At 39.0% G+C, this 19,982-nt stretch overlaps 3 protein-coding genes and 1 non-coding gene across 4 annotated transcripts in view; 1 reads left to right on the top strand and 3 right to left on the bottom strand.

Moving 5' to 3' along the window:
- Positions 1-1,154: 1,154 nt before the first annotated feature.
- LOC104609428 (protein TRANSPARENT TESTA 1-like) lies at positions 1,155-2,469 on the bottom strand. The gene is made up of 2 exons (XM_010275746.2): positions 1,999-2,469; positions 1,155-1,889 (listed from the first exon to the last, which is right to left on the bottom strand). The coding sequence occupies exons 1-2, from the start codon at positions 2,416-2,418 to the stop codon at positions 1,458-1,460; spliced, it is 852 nt and encodes a 283-aa protein (XP_010274048.1). The 5' UTR covers positions 2,419-2,469; the 3' UTR covers positions 1,155-1,457.
- A 2,086-nt stretch (positions 2,470-4,555) lies between these two features.
- On the bottom strand, positions 4,556-10,625 carry LOC104604675 (uncharacterized). Its single transcript, XM_010269137.3, has 6 exons — positions 9,865-10,625; positions 9,578-9,701; positions 9,329-9,488; positions 7,910-7,949; positions 7,460-7,757; positions 4,556-5,004 (listed from the first exon to the last, which is right to left on the bottom strand). Exons 1-6 carry the CDS (start codon positions 10,045-10,047, stop codon positions 4,922-4,924), a joined length of 888 nt encoding a protein of 295 aa, XP_010267439.2. The 5' UTR covers positions 10,048-10,625; the 3' UTR covers positions 4,556-4,921.
- Positions 10,626-17,346: 6,721 nt separating this feature from the next.
- On the top strand, positions 17,347-17,431 carry TRNAM-CAU (transfer RNA methionine (anticodon CAU)). Its single transcript is given in 2 exon segments — positions 17,347-17,384; positions 17,396-17,431. It is a non-coding gene; the product is annotated as a tRNA-Met (tRNA).
- Positions 17,432-18,780: 1,349 nt separating this feature from the next.
- LOC104604682 (chaperone protein dnaJ A6, chloroplastic) overlaps positions 18,781-19,982 on the bottom strand; it is a 33,863-nt gene continuing 32,661 nt past the window's right edge. The window contains exon 8 of the mRNA XM_010269149.3: positions 18,781-19,980. Coding sequence (XP_010267451.1) covers positions 19,129-19,980 — 852 coding nt within the window. The 3' untranslated portion in view covers positions 18,781-19,128. The remainder of the gene's footprint in view (positions 19,981-19,982) is intronic.

Raw genomic sequence — 19,982 nt, 5'->3', positions numbered from 1 at the left:
TGATGTAATATTTGCACCACCTTCACCTCCTATTTCTCTTATTTCTAATATTATTAAAGTGAGACTACAGATGAAGCAAATATAAATAAATAAAGTGAAGACCAGAGAAACTTGCAACATATATACTTTAAACTTAAACAGACAATCCTCCACTTACCTCTATTCTATTTCATTTAAATTGGAGGTCACCTCATCTTATTTATCACAAACAAATAAAATCAAATCAAATTTAAAGCAAAAATAAATTAGAATTTACACTCAGCCCTTTTGCACTCTCATATATCTAAACCAGTATAAATGAAATTTGTATTGCAACCACATACAGCAGCCTTAATGACAAGCACCTAAGCATGTCTTTAGAAGAAAAAAAAAATAGTTTTGTAAATCAATCAATCAATGGGATATTAAGGTGGAATTTCACACTTGGCAAAGAGTAATGGTTCATCAGGTTCTAAGCCGACTTCTTTTATCAAAATATAGGGCACATCACATCGATGATTCATAAATATATGTATATACTAAAAAATGATTGCCCTGTGATCAATATTCTGATAAATTCTGTTTTGACACCCGTTATATATTAGATTAATTTCTTATCTGATATATAAATTTGTTATTTAGTTTAAGAGATTAAGTCAAAATTTATTTATTTCTTCAAAAAAAAAGTGAAAATTTATTTGTAAACAATAATTCATTTTACATCCTACATCATTTAAAATGAATTTTTTTAGAAAGTTATCCAAATAAGCTCCTACTCAATTTCGAATACTTACAAATCAAATTTGAGTTTACCTTACTTGCATCCATTTGCAGCCCCACTCCAAATAAATTACCTGTGGTGTGCCCATATCGAACTTTTTTTTTTTTTGTCAAAACTCATAAATCATTTTTATGATGTTTCACATGGAGTCATGACATTTACTTAATTTTATAATAACACATTTGAGTCGACAGCTTCATCATATATATAAATCAATTCAACGCTTAAGCACAGAAAACTGGGAATGAGTGGATTCCTTTTGAATGGTAAGTATCGTTCAATTATTTTTATCAAATATATATCAACAATCAGTGCGTACTGCACGTGAAATAATTAACTATTAACTATAACCAAACTATATATATATATATATAATTCCATTTCTAGCAGCACACAAACATTCTGTAAAATCATTGTTCACACTGAAATACACCACCCACAGCCTCAGCAGAAAAAAGACTCGTTCGATCAAGTTCTAGTAATATTCACCACCTTTAATTGATTGATAGCTTGTCATCATAAATATAATACAATGATGAAAGAGCTTTTACCATTCTAATTAATTTATATAATATAGCTTGAGAATCGCGGCTAGAATAGGTCTGCCTTACTAGAATATAGCTAGCTAATGAGTCTAAGTAGTAGATTAATTACTAGCTAGAGAAACCTCATATCATTATTTAATTGAAATCAATGATCAAGTACGGGTAAAGGTTTTATTCAACAGAGCATCACCAATTGATGAAGTAGGAAAAGGCTCATGACCGGAGCCAAATGCTCTGATGTGATCCTTGAGCGACCTCTTGTGTTTAAAATCAGAACCACAAACACAAAGCCAAAGCTTGCCACAATTCTTCTCATGGGTTCTCCAGTCACCTTTGACAGCCAAGGATTTGCCACACTTGCGACACATAAAGGGTTTCATCCCGTGCTTCCTCTTATAGTGGGTTTGCAACGTTCTGAAGCCTTTGAGGGGCTTTCCCTTTGGGTAACTTATGTTATTTTTGCATCCCTCTGCACAGCAGTAGCAAGGGATACTCAACATGCTGCCTCTGCCTCTGGGCTGATAAGCTCCCCTCAGTGACTCTGCTCCTTTACGATACTGCGACCCATGTCCCCACATGTGCATCTGTCACAACTAACATCCATGAATTCGAATGACCCAGCTGATGATAAGAGGATCAAATCAAAGACAGGAAGATGAAATAATTAACAAGTTAACAATATAATTAACCAACCTGAAGGTTGTTGTAGCGGTTGAAGGTTTTCTTGCAGAGGTGACACGAAAAATAGGTGTAGCCCATGAGTATCTGTGCAGGAGTCGGTATCCAATACTGGGTATCCACAGCATTTTTGTCTCTCATCATATCGTTTTGTTTCGTGTACGTGGAGCAATTCGAACTATTAGGCAGCCCAATGTGTAAGTGTAATGCTACGGTGACGTTTTTCCCGTCTTCATTGCCGGCCGTCTCATGATTTTCATCTACTGCTAGTGTGGGTGTGGCCGGCCGAAGCAAGCAGCTGAGTAATGGTAGAGGCTCCACAGAGTTTTGGATTGTATTATTTGTATCCTGATAAAGAGCATAAGACTCAATATCCTTAGCAAAAGAACAAGTCACAGGATTTGAGTCATCACGACAATCTACAGAAGACCCCATATTTAATACTTTAATTCTGATCTTATGTATCTCTATCTACACTACTCTTCACAGACTACGCTTGTCTCCAAATCTCGGCATATATGTATTTGCGTGAATTAAAGATGGCAGTGAAACAAGGCCGGTGTCACTGGGGAATATATGCGTTGGTTGAACAACAATGACCTTTGTTAAACGGTGTCTTTAATATATCCTGCTCGTTCTACCTTACTCCTTTTGGGAATTTCATTTAAGTGATAGCTGTGGTTTTCATGTTATGACAGAGGGGAATCCTTGGCGTACAAGTATTACACAAATTAACTGGAATTTGCATAGATAATTAAGCTCTACGTCGCTGCTAAGTGTGTCCATGAAAAACCGAATCAATCGGTTCGGTTTTGATTTGGAATTTCTGAAAAATTGAAGGATTGGTTTGATTTTTTATTAATATACAAGAAAATCGGTAATGAATTCATTTATTAATATAATATATGTCACATATTTTCTATATATTATATATTTATATATTTTTAAAATATTTATAATATATTATATATCATTTATTATTTATAATATAATATTATATATTATAAATATAAAAAATAAAAAAACGGAATAATCGAATCGATCAAAAACCAAAACCAGCGGATTGGTTAACTGGTGATACCGATTCAATTTCAGTTTGAAGAAATGAAAAAAGCGATACCCCCAGAACCAACCGAAACTTGGGCAGTGGACACCCGTAGCAGCGGCAAGCCCATATATATAGATGAGTACCGATGCATCACTCATCAGATGTTATTGTTGTCGATGTCGTCCCACTCCCACCTTTTAAATTGTCTTTTATCTGTGGCAACGTAATCCAGCTGAAAAGTGGGCACTAACGACAACTTATTGGCCCATCTGGCTATCTCTATTTCATGTCTCGACCGACGTCGATCCTAGGCTAGAACACGAAAATTTACGTCCACTGTCCAGTACTGCACATCTTGCTTTCCCTTTTTGATTAGTTAGGACTCTCTCACCTCATGAATTTGATGAGGAGGTAGTTTGATTATATTAATAAGTATAGGGGCCCGTTTACACCATTAAAATCTGTCATATATAAAGAACGTCCTGTTTCCACAAACCTTTCTATTATTTTTCTCTAGTACTCATCCAATTTAAAGTATAAACTAATGGGCATATTAAATCTTAACCACTCAATTGATGTGTCTCTTCTTGGATATATGGGTCATAATGTAAGCCACCAACTGTATCCTTTGTCATGATATTAAACATCAATCTCATGGGATGGTCCAGGCTGTCCTTCATCTTAAATCCGTTTAATTGGCCTCTACATTACGTAATTGCAACGCCAATAAAATTAAATATCTATATCTATATCTATATCTATCTGCTGGTTTCTTGATAGTTTTCAATCGGAACCCGGATCAAGCCTGCCTTCCCTCACTAGATTTATCATAAGTTTTGCCTTAAAAACTCCACGTACAGAACCAATTAAATGTTCTAACCTCCTTGATCATAAAACCTAAACCACAAGCAATATTAATTACCAAATTCTACCACAAATCTTCTTCGCCTGTTACCTTCCCCGCCCTTTTTACACTTGCGACACACACCCACACACAGAAAGATTGATATGATCCTAAGAGCATGCTCCATCTCATTGGATATATGCCCTACTACGTTACGTATTTACTTTTTCATTAGCTATTGTCATTTCCCAAGAAACTCAAACTATCCTGAAATCTAGGGTCGGGATAGACTGAATTGAAGCATTTCATATCTTGTCAAATTGTTGCCTTACGTACATATGATTCAAATCATCATCTCCCCTGGTGATGAATACGAAGCGCCCACACCAGGCTAGCCTGACCAACTTTTTCGGGTTAACCTGATGAAAGACTATGCTTAGCTTACCCCTACACATATTAATTATTTGACCCACCTTTTGTTCTGTGCAGTATCTTTATGAACTTTTCAAATGCACAATTACAAAAACAAATAATCTAAAGTTTCAGGAAACCCATAAACAATTCACCCCAATTGCCAACCATGCTCACAAGGATGCAATCGAAAGGGGCGAATATTGACATTTGATGAGGTTTAATTTGCACATAGCCCTAGTCAGATGGCAGATGCAATGCACACATAACTTCTACCGAAATGGAAATAAGAAGTTGAATATGGGCGGGGTGGTATGAAATTGTCCTTATTGAGGGATGCACCATTCCTCTTTCTGTGCGTACATTTATGAAAGATGATTGATCATTGAAGAAGAATTAAAAAAAAAAAAAACCCAAATGTGGGAGGAAAAATAATCAAGGCAGTTCAGGTTACTGTCCACTTTTGGCTGCTACAGCACTTAAACAATGCTCTCTCGCATCCAAAGCTGCAGCTTCTTTCCACATAGGACAGAAGAAAAAAAAACGAATGTGGTGGAGATGAAAATCAGAAGCTCGTCAAGATTATACAAATTGAACCCATTCGCTAAATCATGCTTATATTCCCTTGAGTTCACTTAGGTGTTTGGACTCTCCAAGCTAGAGGCCTCAACTCCAGTCGCTGAAGAGGTTTGTGAAGCTTGTTGGGTAGTCTGTGTCTCTGATACAAAACAAAAACGATGTTGCATGTTGTTAGCATAAATGTGTAAAGAAATGTTGATAGCCATCTCTAGTACTTTCAAAATGGATTGAGTCCACTTACTCTAACAAGTATTAAATCAACGGAATACCTTTTTCTGGTTGGCCATTAAAAAGGAAAAGGACAACAGATGGATGATTTACATTACCCAATTCACATTGTGTTTTCTATGATTGGCAAAAACATGCCCATAATATAATTTTCATTTTATTTCTCGCCAAGGCTAGGCATGGATCCTAAGCCCACCCTAAGGTTGAGCATTTCTTGGCCAATTAGGCTACACTCTCCCAACAAAAGAGAGATGATAAGTTCCCATGTGGGTACATAAATGAACAACTGATTAGGATTTACAGATCCCATTAAGGCCAATGTTTGGATAACTGTGTCAGAGATATCAGCCAGATTGGTGTTGGCGACTTGCCTTTTTCAAGGTTAGAGATATTAGACCCAGTGACCCACAATGTAAAGTCACATTTTAACTACAAGCCCTAAATTATGTAGAATAGATTTAGTTTATATCTTAGGGGATGTTCATTAATGTGAATGGTTTTGTTTTTCAAAACAAAAACAAACTTGTCACCATGAGCAAAAACAATATGATTTTGATGATATTGCAGTTGTTGTTTTTTTTTTTTTTGAAAAACCAAGATCATACACATCAGTGGAACACCCCTTTACAGAGTGTGAGTGGAAGCTATTTTGCAGCCAAGGGTGATGGCCCTGACCCAGACCCAAATTCAGTCAGTGTGTATAGTTGGGGCCCGATAATGGAATCCATGAACCTAGATTAGATTAGATTAGATTAGATAGAAGCCGTAGATTTACACATCTAAAATATTTAATCAAAAGTCCAAGAAGATGAACTATAGCTTGAAGTACCATAATCCAAGCCTAACATGACACACAATGGCACAAACAAACCAAAAGATGTCAATTTTGCACTATAGATCACCTAAAAAAATTCAATTTTGGAGCACAAACCAAAGTGCAACTGCACAGAATTATTATTATTGTTATTGGTTTCCTCTTTCTTTTAACTTTCTAGATTGTCACTTTTCGACTTGTTGACAATTTCACAAGTTAGGCATAGTAGTACGCAATATAAATTAAAGTGAACTAATTAGTCGAGTTAGCCAAGCCCAGCCTGAGTTTGAAGAGCTTACTGAGCCAAACCAGAATACATATTTTTCATTAAAAAAAAAAAACTACTTACGTAGTGTGCAAATTTATGTACCGCACAGGTTCTAGATGGAGTGAAACACATGTCTGAACCATAGGCTCCCCTTTCTGATGAACTGCCTAAATTGAATATCATCAACGTGGCAGAAACAGTGTCAGGTCATCTAGACTCTAGAGAGAAAACTCAGTGACTTGATTCAACCCCGTCAACAATTTCTGGGTCATGCATAGCGGCAGGCCCTAATGCACACACTCACAGCCAGGGTCTCCTCATCATCAGTACGTTACGTAAGCACTAGATCCATGAAGACGACGTACCTACCCTTTGACCCACCCAATTTTAAAGGTAGGGTTCCTTGGACTTGTGTAGTTACATTATTAATTCAATATACATTGTTGCCACCAAACAAATTTAACCTCAAAATCAAGTTCCTCTTAATTCATGTTGAGGAATTGTTTATAGCAATGTTTTAAAATTGAGTGAGTTAACAGGGAACTCGATCATCTGGGTTAATAGAATTTTGGGTCGAGTCAGGCTGGACTGGATAATGAGTCCATGGTCTTCCGAGTCGAATCCGAGTTACTTGGGTTTTTTTTTAATAGAATGGATAATGTAAGTGGGCACAGACAGATGATGGGTGGTGTAATTTTGATTAGTACCTAATAAATAAATAATGGATGCAGATAGATAGATAGGGATGAAGTCGCCATCTGGAATAAGGCAACCATCACTTATCATAGATTCGGTTCCGCACATTATTTTAGGGGTCTATTATTGATGATGATTTTAGGGTTGAGGAGGGCAAAAGAGTAGAACACTAGTGGGCTTAAACAAGAGGACTGTCATGCACAACTTTTCTATCTTTTTAAGTCGTTAAAAGAAAGAAAAAAAAAATTATATAGCAAGAAGAGTACGAGTGAGGTCATGATGACGTGTTGGTTTTTGGACGAAACCACATGTTCAGTACACTTTCTTCCCTGCCTCTCTGGCATCACTGACTTTCCATCCCCACATTTGTGAATTCTGATGGCTCACAACTCCACCCCCCCCCCCCCCCCCCAGATGGGAAAATTGGCTTTGCTCATCTCTCGTGGTCCGCCCTGCCCCTGTGCCTCCTCACACTGGCTCAGTGGCTGTACGTACCCCCGGCCGGAGTGTACCGGGCTGGACATGTGCAAGTGGAACTATACATTCTATATATATATAGAAAGAGAGAGAAAGAGAGAAGTTACTTACCGGAGGTTGATGATGATGATACGGGTAGGGTTGGCCTCGGCGGTAGCTGTAGCTGTGGTGGTGGTGGAGGCGGTGGAAAGTTGCCGGCAAAGGACCTATCTCCCTGCGTAGGATAATGGAGATAAGGGGGTCCCTGGATACGATGCGACTGGGACTGGGAGGGACCGGCAAAGGTTGGGCCCCTGGAAGCAGAAGGTTGCAGTGCGTAGCCGTAATAGAAGGAAGAACCAATTGTCGACGGCGACGTCCCGTAAACTTGATGGTAATACTGCGTTTGTAAATGTGGGTTGTACATGCTCTGCCCAGCCCAGTATGCCCACCATTATTATTATTATTATTATTTTGTTTAATAAAATATAAGAAATTAACAGACAAAACAACAACTATACATTACTACTAACGCCTAAATATAATAATTTAAATTAAAATTTTAAATGATGAGGCACTAACTTGGTGGTGGTATCCGTAATCCGACGTGTAGGTAGCGTACCTGCAAATTAAACCGTTTAATTAATAACATAATGACATCGTTAGATTAGATAAATTGATTAAGCTTATGTTTGGTTTGGACTTTGGAACTAAAAGGACTGCTAACATGTTACCTACGGTACCGTGGAGTAGTAGTAGGGTAGGGTGGGACCTGACGCGGGTCCCACCACTGAACACTGAAACTGCGTACACAGCCACAGTGTACAGCAACAAATATGACAGCACAGGGAATGACTTTGACGGATTGTCCCAAAATAGGAGGTTAACTTATATGATGTGGACCACAAAAATCATACGATCACTGTGTTTTTGGGGCTCCGAGCAAATTCATGCCCACCCATCGTATCTGAATGGATCGATCCAGGCTCACCATGGAAAAGTGAAAGAAGCTTGGGCTGGCCTACAGCCTATAGGGCTTTGGTCAAAACTGTTGGATTGGAACTTTATTTTAACTTTTTTTACACCCCACACTGGAACTGGGTGATTCTATTCTATGGATCAAATCCAGATCCAACAGCTTTTGCGGTCTGCGGCTATGATCCCGAATCCTGAATTCCCGATCGCGATCAGTAACAAGTAGTCACTCTACTCACTTGCTATTCAAGGATTCCAACTACACGGTTGTCAAGCCGTCTTTATGTCACCACAGGTGACAGCACGCGACTCGTCATGAATTGGTATTCAGTAACAAGCTGCAAGTTGACCGCCCTATTTAATAATTTAATTTATTTCAGAGAACCGAAAAAAGACACAAGTTTGGCTCAATCTCTTCTCTCTCCTTGTAGACAGATTGATTAATTGCTCCTGGGGCAGAGAACTAACTATCCAATGAGGCCGGCCACCACGTGACCATGGCAATCTGGTGACTGTCTGATTGGAATACTTCTGACTGGTGGGTCCTAAGATAATGGTATATCTGGGGAAGTGTCACGTGAGTCCGGCAGACCTCGTGGCATCTAACGACTTTGGATTGGTTCTCTCAAAATTTACAACCTGGTTGCATTCACCCCCCACAAGCCACAACCACAAGACACAAGCTATCACCAGTCACCACGTTCATTACAGAGAAAAGAGTATACGGATGGATTCATGGACAAGTTTGCTTCGTTTGTAGCCTGGGTACAAGTAACTAACCCGTAAGTCGGATATATGACCGGAGGAGGAGGAGGAGGAGGAGGAGGAGGAGGCGGTGGTGGTGGCATCTAACGACTTTGGATTGGTTCTCTCAAAATTTACAACCCGGTTGCATTCACCCCCCACAGGCCACAACCACAAGACACAAGCTATCACCAGTCACCACGTTCATTACAGAGAAAAGAGTATACGGATGGATTCATGGACAAGTTTGCTTCGTTTGTAGCCTGGGTACAAATAACTAACCCGTAAGTCGGATATATGACCGGAGGAGGAGGAGGAGGAGGCGGTGGTGGTGGCGGCGGAGGAAGTGGAGGAACTAGTGGTCCTGCAGCTCTGTTGTAAGGTGGTGCACCCAAATGTCCTCCTCCAACTCCATGATAGGGGCTTCCTCCTTGATTTCTCCCTGCATAACAGAAGACGTACACAGCGTAAAAGTGAATATTATTCATTAAAGCGAATTTCAATAAATCATAACAACAATGAAAAATCTACCTCTCGGTGGGGAAATTCGAGGGCGACCTAAAGAAGCAATGTTACAATTGGCCCTTCTCCCATCGATCACAGGGTTCGGTTCAAGACAAGCCCTCCTTGCCGACTCTGGATCACGAAACGTCACCTGCTCCATCAATAAATCCTTTCTTTCATATTGTATATACGTTACTCAAATGATCAAATCGTCGACAATATTTAACACCAAAAGAAGAACAAAACAACAACGTCTTGTGTTTTACGAAAAGTAACCCAAGAGATCAAATGTAAAGAGGAAACAAAGGACTCACAAAGCCGTATCCTTTAGACCTGCCGGTATTCTTGTCGGTGATGATAACGGCTTCAAGTATCTCTCCAAACTGTTGGAAGTATCTACGCATCTCTTCGGTTGGCGTCTCCCAGGCTAACCCTCCAACGAACACCTTGGTGAAAGTGGTATCTCCGAATTGCGATCGATAGTGCTGATAAGCCATGACCTCTAATGAATCATCAAAACAACCAATGGGTCTTTCTCTTCATGCATGAATTCTCTTTTCTGTTTCCCCTCCCCTCTCTCTCTCTCTCAATATATACCCCTCTCGAAGTTGACAAAGATTATTGATGAGTTGCTTCTTTTCTTCCACCTCTTTTTCTTCTTCTCCTCTTCTTCTTTGTTTGTCTCTCCCTCCATTCCTCTCTACATCAAAGAAGGCAACATTGAGAGACCAATAGAGACAGGGTTCTTCTATTCTAGCTGGTTGTAAAAGTGTTGTTCCTGACTTCCTGTGGTGGTCTTGATGCTGCCGGTGCTGGTAGAGAGGTTGTTTGTGCTGTTGATGCTGCAAGGTTCCAACCTTGAAACAAAAGGGGGATTTGAACTGTGAAATACAATTAAGAGGAGAGAAGGCTGAAAAAAGAAAGAAGAAGAAGAAAGGGAAAGGGGTGGTGGAGATTGTGAGCAAGGAAAAGGGGGTCCGACAGCTGCTAACGCTTATTTGCTGTCTCTGAGAAGGGGTGGTTTGGATGTCGAATGACAGCTGCGCGACTACGCACTCGCGTCTGTCCTCCCTGTCTCCGCATTAATATACCCCTCCACCACTATATTCATTGATTCGTTATTCCCTCCCTCCCTCTCTCTCTCTCTCTCTCCCTCTCTTTGTGTATTTCTTCCTGTTGTTTTTTATTTTGCCTAAGTTCATAACCACCATAACACCCAATGCTCTCTCCTATACCTATTTTATCTTTACAAGCATTAATCTGAGCTGTACAATAAAACGGACTTCATTCGAGGTTAAAGAAGTGAGAAATCTCATGGCAAGATTTCAGCTTTGGATTATATAGTTGAGGTTATTTGATTTGGACCCATGATTCATCTATGGCGAAAATTTCCTACATGGGGATTGGGGACACAAATCAAATGCGTCCAATTGAAAACAACATACAACTTATTGTATAGTGGGACCAGATTTACTTAAAGCAAGGTGATAGAGTTACCACACCACCTAGTCATCCTCCTATTATAAACCCTTTGTATCCCAAACCAGGGGTCCATACTTAGAGAGAGAGGAGCTACACCGTCCAATCAAAGGGTTGCCTCTTTAGGGGGTGCAGAGTTTTGTGCGGGTTGGGTTCAGGCCGGGTCAGATTCTGTTCAGATAAGCGTCGTCCCGTCTCCATAACCTGAATAAGATAGTCCACTAACTGGGAAATGTAAAGACAGATCCGGTAGAGTTGGTCCAACTGTTTAAGCCTTGTTTGGGCTGAAAAGGGTAAACCTGGCTGAAACCCATTTGTAAATAGGAAAAAGGTATGTAGACCAATTAACGATTACCATAAAATAACCAACCAGAAGGGGTCATCGGGATAGGTCAGTCGGGTCAAGATCAAGGAAATAGCCTCCCTTTTTCTGTTTCCCGCACAGCTCCAAATAAATGCTCTGATAATTCCAACAAAACATGTGATCTGTTGCATTAGTTTGAATGGCCATGAAAATTTGAGATGATGTAATTGATCGTACATCATAGATGCAGGTGGATGAACTGCGGTGGGTATGGCCCATAAATGAGTTGGGTTTACTAGTTGAGCTGTGTAGTTTATGGTGTAGAGAATCAATGGAGATTATCAACCAAAACTGTAGTCTCTGTAGGTAGAGATGAGAAGCCAGTTTCATTATATTGTCCTATTTGGGGCACATAGTTAATCTAGTAAAAAAATCCAGTAATCTCTTTCTTTGAAATGTGAAGCCACAGATAAGCATGGACTTTTTGGGGAATGCTTGTCAAACATTCTCACATGACATCACGTTGCCAAACTTGTAATCATAGGTTTGCCTCTTAAATTAATCAAGCACAAACCTTTAAACAATTGGTGAAGACAGTTGGGATTATCCAATCAAAATTGATTATGAATCATCCACCAAGTCATCCGGCCGGGATTGGAAATCATGTGCATTCGAGGCCGGATAGCTTGGTGATGATTTTAGCAAAAAACCAGGGTGTTCCAACTGTATACATATGCCGATATATATTATATCCATGGAATGATTCCACAATGAATCATTTTATTAATTAGAGCTTCGTAGTTTTTTTTAATTAAAATTAAAATTGAAGTGGTGTCAGGTGTGTGTGTGTGTGACTGACTAAAGGTGACCAACTGACCATTAATTTGTCCATAACCTCACCCATCACCCCCCATTAGAAATCTAATGGATCAAACGCCCAAACTCTTTGGGGGTGGGGAGGATTTTGCAAGGATTCTCATCAGATCATCAATGAGTCCATGACCCAACTCGGGAGATGGGATATATATGCAGCAAATTTGCATCTTTGTTATTTCCAAGCTGTAAAGTCTCCTATCAATAAGGAGTCGTGCGGTGCTTTTTTTTTTTCCTTTTTCTGCTGCAACCTGCAAAGAAGCAAATGATTCACTGAGTATGAGCCCAACCACAGTTGTAGGTTAAGATTGGAGTGCAGGTAACTGATGGGCCCAGCAAGGATGCCAATCCAAAGGCAAATGCAGAAGTGATCAAGTGAAGTGATAACTGATTATACAACAATAAGGTATAATAATAATAATAATAATGGTAATAGTGGTGAAGGTGAAGGTGATCATGTGGATGAAACCCACATGTGTAAACACAAGCACACGCGGTCATTATCTTCTTAGCTTTCTTTGTTGACAGACAGACAGCGTTAGGGACGATGAGACAGCTATGGGGGACGGGGACCCCCCTAGTTTTATGACCCCTCTGCCTTCTGCCCTATCTGGGACACCGTGAACTGGCTGGCAGTCCTCTCCACGTGGGGTCGTATCACTCTTTGCGGGCAATGAGCTGGATTTCACATATTTCTTTCCCACGTCCGATCTCTCTCTCTCTCTCTATATCTATCTTCCTCTACACTATGGACCCCATTCTCTACTTCCATCATCCACCGATCAATCAGCATCCCTCCCGATTAACCTTTTCTTTTTCTCAATGAAATTGAAACCTCCCTTGTTCATCATTTTGTTGAAAGGATTCTGTGCAGTAGATTGGGATGCATTCAAATTCAATCTCTCAATGTAGAAAGTAGAAACCGTTTCTTGATAATAAGTTGTGCTAGAGCCTTAGAGCCCATTTGGTTACATGGATTGATAAAGCCAACCCATAGTTGAACCCCCAAACCATTTGGTTACATGGATTGCAAAATAAGCCGTGTGCATTGTGCATTTTAGCGAATAGTAGATTGTTTTGTCCCCCGCTTGAGCGCTCACCAGAACACTCGATTCGACGGTCGACTCATTAGTTGGGGAGGCAAAGATGACAGGACGGGCCGGCTTGGCCGGACCCGGACCCTTAACCCGATGGCAACCATGTGCATGCTGGCTTCCAAGAGCCAAGAGGGCCCCCTTTTTCTCTTGACGGGTCGGTGTCTCTCTCTCTCTCTGCCAATGGAGCCACAGCCACAGCCACAGCCACAGCTAGCCCACGGGACATTGGCATCGTAACTCACTGAAACACGCCATCCAAACACTACATACAGTTGTTTTCTCACTGGGCCCGCCCGTCTTTGTAAATTCCTTCTTCCTGTTTGGGTGAATAATGCTGTTAACCTTCTTGCTAGAATACAATTAACACTCATGTATGTCCCAGACCACAACTCCGGGTATTGGATGGCAGCTCTGGGTTCTAGTATGACACAGACGGTTCAGACCCGGACCTGCCAAATAATTTGTTCTTGTTTGGGTATTTAGAAATTTTTACACTATACCATTGAGATGGAGCTAGCAATAAAATTTGTTGTTACATGAAGTCAAATGTAAAAGAAGAAAGAAAAGTAGATTTACGTTTACCATCTCCCACCTTATATGCATGTTCTATACTAAGTATTGAGTTTTATGTTTATGGACCCTAACTGGACCCAATAATAATGATTGGTTTCCAAAGTTTGTGAAGCTGGACCCTACTCAGTCATAGGGGATGGATGTGCCGATGTAGTAGGGTCCAGATGTAGTAGGCATGTTAGGTAAACACAATGAGTGAGCACGTAATAGCTGTATGACACATGTCCCAGTTAATGTGTCTTTTATCCAAACACTTTTGCTCCGCTAGACAGAAATTATCTATTATTTTGTTATTTTTGTCAAAATAATTAAAAATAAAAAATAATGAAAAAGGAAAACATAAATGAGTCTCAATTCCCAACACGTTTAGGTTTTCTTTTTTTATTGTTTTTATTTTTAATTATTTTGACAAAGATAACAAAATAATGGATCATTTGTATCTAATAGAACGAAAACGTTTGGATAAAAGACACATTAATTGGGACATGTCACACAGCTATTACTTGCTCATTTATTATGCTTAACTAACGTGCATACTACATCCGGACCCTAAATGGTATGATACCTCTTATGACTCGTTTGTCAAATAAAGTTATCTAAGGTCTCAGTTACATATTGACATTTGTTGTTCCTGCAAAGTCAAGTCGCATTCCAGTATATATATAAATCAATGGATGAGTCCTATAACTAAACTACAGACCAATTGCAACCTTAACTTTGATTTGGGAATTTTGTATGAAAAGTCTAAATATGGACCCAGAACCAGAAGATTAATTAGACATAGTTTTGATGATTTTGTATATATGCAGATGGAAGATGATCGAGCAGAAGCAGAACAAGAGAATAAGCACTTGGGCGTGGGGGCCCATAACCATAAGGATATGGTCGGTAGTGGAGGCAACCGGCCGGCTAGAGTACAAAGCGTAGAGGTAGAGGCTAGAGCAGTTTGCACAATTCATCATTCCGGACAGATCACTACTACTACTACTATTACTTGGACCACTTTCATTGGTGACAAAGTCAAATGAAACCGTAAAGCATTAACCACTTGATTGAAACTGAACATCAAAAAGCTTAGGTGGCAAGAAAAGTCTGAATATTGGCATTGGGTGAGTGGCTAATTGAAACAACTCACCCATCAAGAAAGCGTCCGTCACCCAATCCAAAACACGGCCCATTAATATGGGTTGACAAAACTAAACTGGACCTAGGCCCCCAGTGACCTCTAGTCATGATTCGGATCCTTGGCACAACCAACTTCCATGGTGACTGCCCTGTAAGTTGCAGTGAATATGAAAATGTTTTTACTATTCGTGAGAGAATGTGTGTTCCAACTTCCAACTTTAAATTCAAAAAAAAAAAAAAAAACAAACAAAAAGTATGGCCGTAGAATTTAACAATTATAGGATATATTTTAAGTTGGTGCAGACTCTAGATGCTACGCCAGTCCAGTGTGGGTGGTAGTGCCAGTTGTGGGTGGTACGAATCCATGTGCCGGGGGGAATCAACCCAGTTGGGAGTTGGGAGTTGGGAGTGATTCCATTTCATTACATGATTACATGTTGGAGGTTGCATAAGTAGTTCCATGTACAAAACAAAAGGTCAGACGATAATCGCCAAGATTGATTGCTTCTGATCCCTGAATTGTGTCGTCTCCTCCACCAGCTTGGCAATTGGCCTACCATCACTGAATTACAAAGCCCAATCTACTTGATGAGTTGGTGTGGGCCAACCTGGACTGGAGCCTGGAGCCCCCCTTGCTTGGAAATTGGAGTGCTGCTGCACCACCACTACTCTATTGAATTATAATTCCTCAGACTTGTTCAATTAATACCCAACTGTTCTTACATGTTATTAATTTAACTATCTCCACCTCTACTGCTTTTTTTTTTTTTTTTGACAAAACTAGTTGAGGTTGGTTTAGAGAATCTGAGTCTACAACCTAGCAATACCTTATCACTTATGTTATTTGTGGGATTGCTATTGGAGCGTAAATTTGTAATGAAACAACCTTTGCCTTTCTATTTATGTTTCATGCAAAGTCAAATTATTCCTAAACCCATAAAGCAGAACCAACCTGTTTTTCAAATCAATCTAAATTGGAGACCGTGGATTCTTGCAAAGACAACTCATTCCAAGCTAAGCATGAATTGAAAAGGCAAATAAAAAATAAAACAGACAGGAAAGAAAAGATACCAGAAGTATAGAGGAAACAGCCACTAAAATCTGTAAATGACTCGTTTGTTCTCAAGCACCAATTCTCAATAACAAGAGTACACATGGTGCTGACAAGTGACAAGTTCATTTGATATAAACCCTCGACTGGGACTCTGGGAGTGCTTATTTTTAGTCACTTATTAAAAATTAAAAGGCGTTTATTTTAAGCCGGAACCGCACCAAGCAATAAGTACTTATATGGGTTTGGGACATAAGCCCAGATAGAGACAAGTGCTTTTTTCAAGAAATAAACCCGTTTTAAATAATCTCAAACTTTAACTTTTTCTCAAACACTTTTTGAAGCCCTTCTTGGTCCGACACATTTTTCAAAGTACCTATACTACCCCATTTGAAAGAAGTGATTTTTTTCAGCAAACATTTATGAATACTTATTAGGATAATCACTTATCCAAATAAGCACTCCCAAATGACCACAAAGCAGACTGAATTCTGTATATATGCCTCTTTAAGATGGAGAGGCTATAGCTAATACATCTTTCATTTTCTTATTAGTCTTATAAATGACATGTATACTAATATCTATGTCTATACTACTACTAAAAGTGTAAAATGTAAATGAGAGTGTGGAATTTTTATGAACTAAAATACCCCAATGTATGAATTTGGCCCCTCTATAATATTATAAAGATAGAAATGTATTTTGAAGAACCACTTTTCCCATTCAAATCTCAAGTCTTATATTTAAATTATTAACTCTCATTAACATTCATTGAATCTTATTCTCCTTATTCAATTCCTTCTCATTAATTCTTCTATTTAGGATATTAACTCCATTCTTTCATTTAATTCTGTAATAATTAATCATATTAAAAAAATAAGTGTGACAAAGAATAATTATTTTTATTAATAACAAAAATAAAATATAAATTTAAAACCAACCCAAAAAATGGAATTGTTTTTTGGAAGTCAATAATTCAACTTTTTGGATTAAATGTGCCAACCATTGATTTCATAAGTAAATAATAATAAAAATTAAAAAGATGAAAACACACAAAAGTATAAAAATACAAAAAATAAGAACTCGTAAAAGAATATTTTGGACACATCTCTAATAATGTATATTTATCATATTAAACAAAAATAATTGTGACAAATAAAAATAATTTTATAAATATAAAAATGTTAAAAAAAAATTGAAGCATATTATTTCATATCGTCATCAACAAAAATTGACATTACATGTGCACACTTAAATACTAGTTATTATTTGGTGTAACAACGAAAGCATCAAAGGGGTGGTGGCGCAGTTGGCTAGCGCGTAGGTCTCATAGCTTCTGAGTTATCCTGAGGTCGAGAGTTCGAGCCTCTCTCACCCCAGTTTATTTTATACTCCTTTCCCTTCCCCACCATTTTTTTTTCCTTAAACTTTGCCACTAACTACTACTGAGCTTTATTTTTTTAGGAAAAATCTATCATGCGAAAAAGATAGGTATGAGAAGAGTTTTGATGAATCAAAACCCACCCATAAATTTTGATAAATAACACCTGATTGGCTACCAGATTTATGATTCCAGTCGACTGGTCAAAAGATTCTCAGATATGATATCTTTTCCATATCATAGTTGAACCCTTTTTTTATTGGTAAATCTGCCGGCAAGTCTACCATTAATGTGGTGTGTAGCCACATCCAAAAAACAAAAAGAGCACTGTGTAAATCACAGGACCCACCGTATCCAGAGGAGCAAATCAGATGGCAAACAGCCATACAACAGTTGCTAATGTCCTAATTGTTCCCAGGAAAGGACGTCAGTCGACAGCCTTCCTCTGCCTTGTGAGGTTCTCATAATTCATTTTGTTTGATGATTCACAATTCATAATTCATTATGTTCTTATAGCTTAGTCTCAATGTGCGGATGTCCCAAAGAATCCTAAGAAGGTTAGGTGAGGAAGTAGTGTTATCAATGGGTCGGATCTGATTTGGAGCAGGCTGTACGAATCTCGAACCAATTATTAATCAGTTCCATGAGCCCCATCAGAACAATCAGGGCTGGTTCGATTAGACTCGAGTCTATAATCACCTATGATAATAACAACTTAAAATTTTTGTTTTTCATAATGTAACTATAAAAAAAAATGACTAAGTTAATAAAAGAAGTATTTTTAATCAAAATTATCTTACATACAATCTATAAAATGTACTCTTTTAGACATAAAATATAACAAAAATCAAGAAAACGAGGCCTTCAAATATTATTAACCATATTAATATAAAATTGATTCAAATCTTCAGTTTGAAACAACAAGAACCAATCTCAATCCAATTCTTAATTAGGAAAAAGCCACAGAACCAGAACCAACGTAATCCGTTTGTTATGTTTGTTTCTTTTGGTTCGATAGATTCCACACTTTTAGTGGCAGAATCCCCTCTTTTTCCCTTGTCGCCTAGAAGTTTGAAGAATAGAAGCTACTGGGCAAGACATCACAGAAGTGACCCAAACAAAGATGAAAGCCCTGTTCCGGGGCAATCATACAACCCAAGGGAGCCTTTACCGATATCTATCGTTTTGTTCCTTGAGGCTAAAGAGTATACAAATATATACAAAATATAAGGTTTTACTCCTTTCAACCTGAATCTAAAACAAAAAGAACTGCCATATCAGCATCTATCTGGCCGGCATAAAGCTAGAGATTATCAAACTTGACCTTGTATTTTAAAGAATGAATGATTTTCAAATTGATAAATATTTGCTTGATTTTTATATTCTTTTCAACTAACAAGTCATCAGAAAAAGTGAGGAATTATAAAAGGTAGAACAAGTACAAAAGAGAACTATCACCTAGTCTCTTTCTTCTATCTTCCCTTAAAACACATCTATTTATAGGACAAAATCAAACACAAACGTTTTACCTACAACTACATTCTTTACTGCTCCACGTAGCCTGATAAAGAAATTTATAAGTCAAGTTTTCCCACGGCATATTGCATGAACAACTTACTCACATCCATGAGAGACAAAGAATAAGGAATCATAGGAGAAGTGAATGATAAAGGTCAACATAAGGTATCCTCACTACTATCTCCTACTATTTGCGGTCCTAGCCTTGTTTAGGTTCGCAAGTTCTTCAATGAGTTTCCTTTCTTCACCACTCAACCGTTTTGGGATCTCAACCTGCACACGGACCAATTGGTCACCCCTCATGTTGCTTTTATTTAGAAATGGAACACCTTTCTTTGCCATCACTAGTGTCGTGTTTGGCTGGGTACCAGGTGGGATCTTTAAATCAACCATGCCATCTACCGTCGGAACCTTGATTGTTGTCCCTAATATTGCATCAATGTATGACACCTTACAGGTGTAGAGAATGTTTGTATCATCACGTTTCAGTACAGGGTCTGCGAGAACTTCAATCATGACAAACAGGTCTCCTGGGGCTCCACCTCTCCTCCCAGCATTACCTTCTGATCGAACCCTCAGCCGACTACCAGAATCAACACCAGCTGGAACTTTCAAACTAATCCGCTTTGTCCGCCTTACACGCCCATCCCCGCCACAGGTATTGCAAGGAGTGGACAACTCACCAGTCCCACCACAGGCTGAGCAGGTAGTTACCTGCTGGAAGATACCCAATGGAGTCCTAGCTGATGAGATAACCTGACCTTGGCCGCCACATGTACTACATTGCGTAGGCTTGGTCCCTGGTTTTGCACCTGAACCATTACAGGTGCCACAGTTCTCAAGACGGGTTATCTCAATCTCTTTTTCAACTCCAAAAACTGCTTCCTTGAAATTCAAGACAAGAGTGTATATCTCATCTTCACCATCCACTGCCCTATTTCTGGAACCCCTGCCTCCCATGCCCATTCCGCCCATACCACCCATGCCTTCAAATAATGATTCAAACAGATCAAATGGATTGCTGAAATCCT

The sequence above is a fragment of the Nelumbo nucifera genome, chromosome 5, assembly GCF_055504915.1.
Source record: "Nelumbo nucifera cultivar China Antique chromosome 5, China Antique-T2T, whole genome shotgun sequence".
Classification (NCBI taxonomy): Eukaryota; Viridiplantae; Streptophyta; class Magnoliopsida; order Proteales; family Nelumbonaceae; genus Nelumbo; species Nelumbo nucifera.
This window is presented reverse-complemented; position numbering and strand designations above follow the sequence as displayed.

Coding starts and splice junctions, on each gene's coding strand:
- LOC104609428 (XM_010275746.2), bottom strand. CDS start 2,418: ATGGGGTCTTCTGTAGATTGTCGTGATGACTCAAATCCTGTGACTTGT. Junction 1,890..1,998: donor ACCGCTACAACAACCTTCAG/GTTGGTTAATTA, acceptor TAGTTGTGACAG/ATGCACATGTGGGGACATGG.
- LOC104604675 (XM_010269137.3), bottom strand. CDS start 10,047: ATGGCTTATCAGCACTATCGATCGCAATTCGGAGATACCACTTTCACC. Junction 9,489..9,577: donor TCGAATTTCCCCACCGAGAG/GTAGATTTTTCA, acceptor TCTGTTATGCAG/GGAGAAATCAAGGAGGAAGC. Junction 5,005..7,459: donor ATCATCATCATCAACCTCCG/GTAAGTAACTTC, acceptor GTTTTGTATCAG/AGACACAGACTACCCAACAA.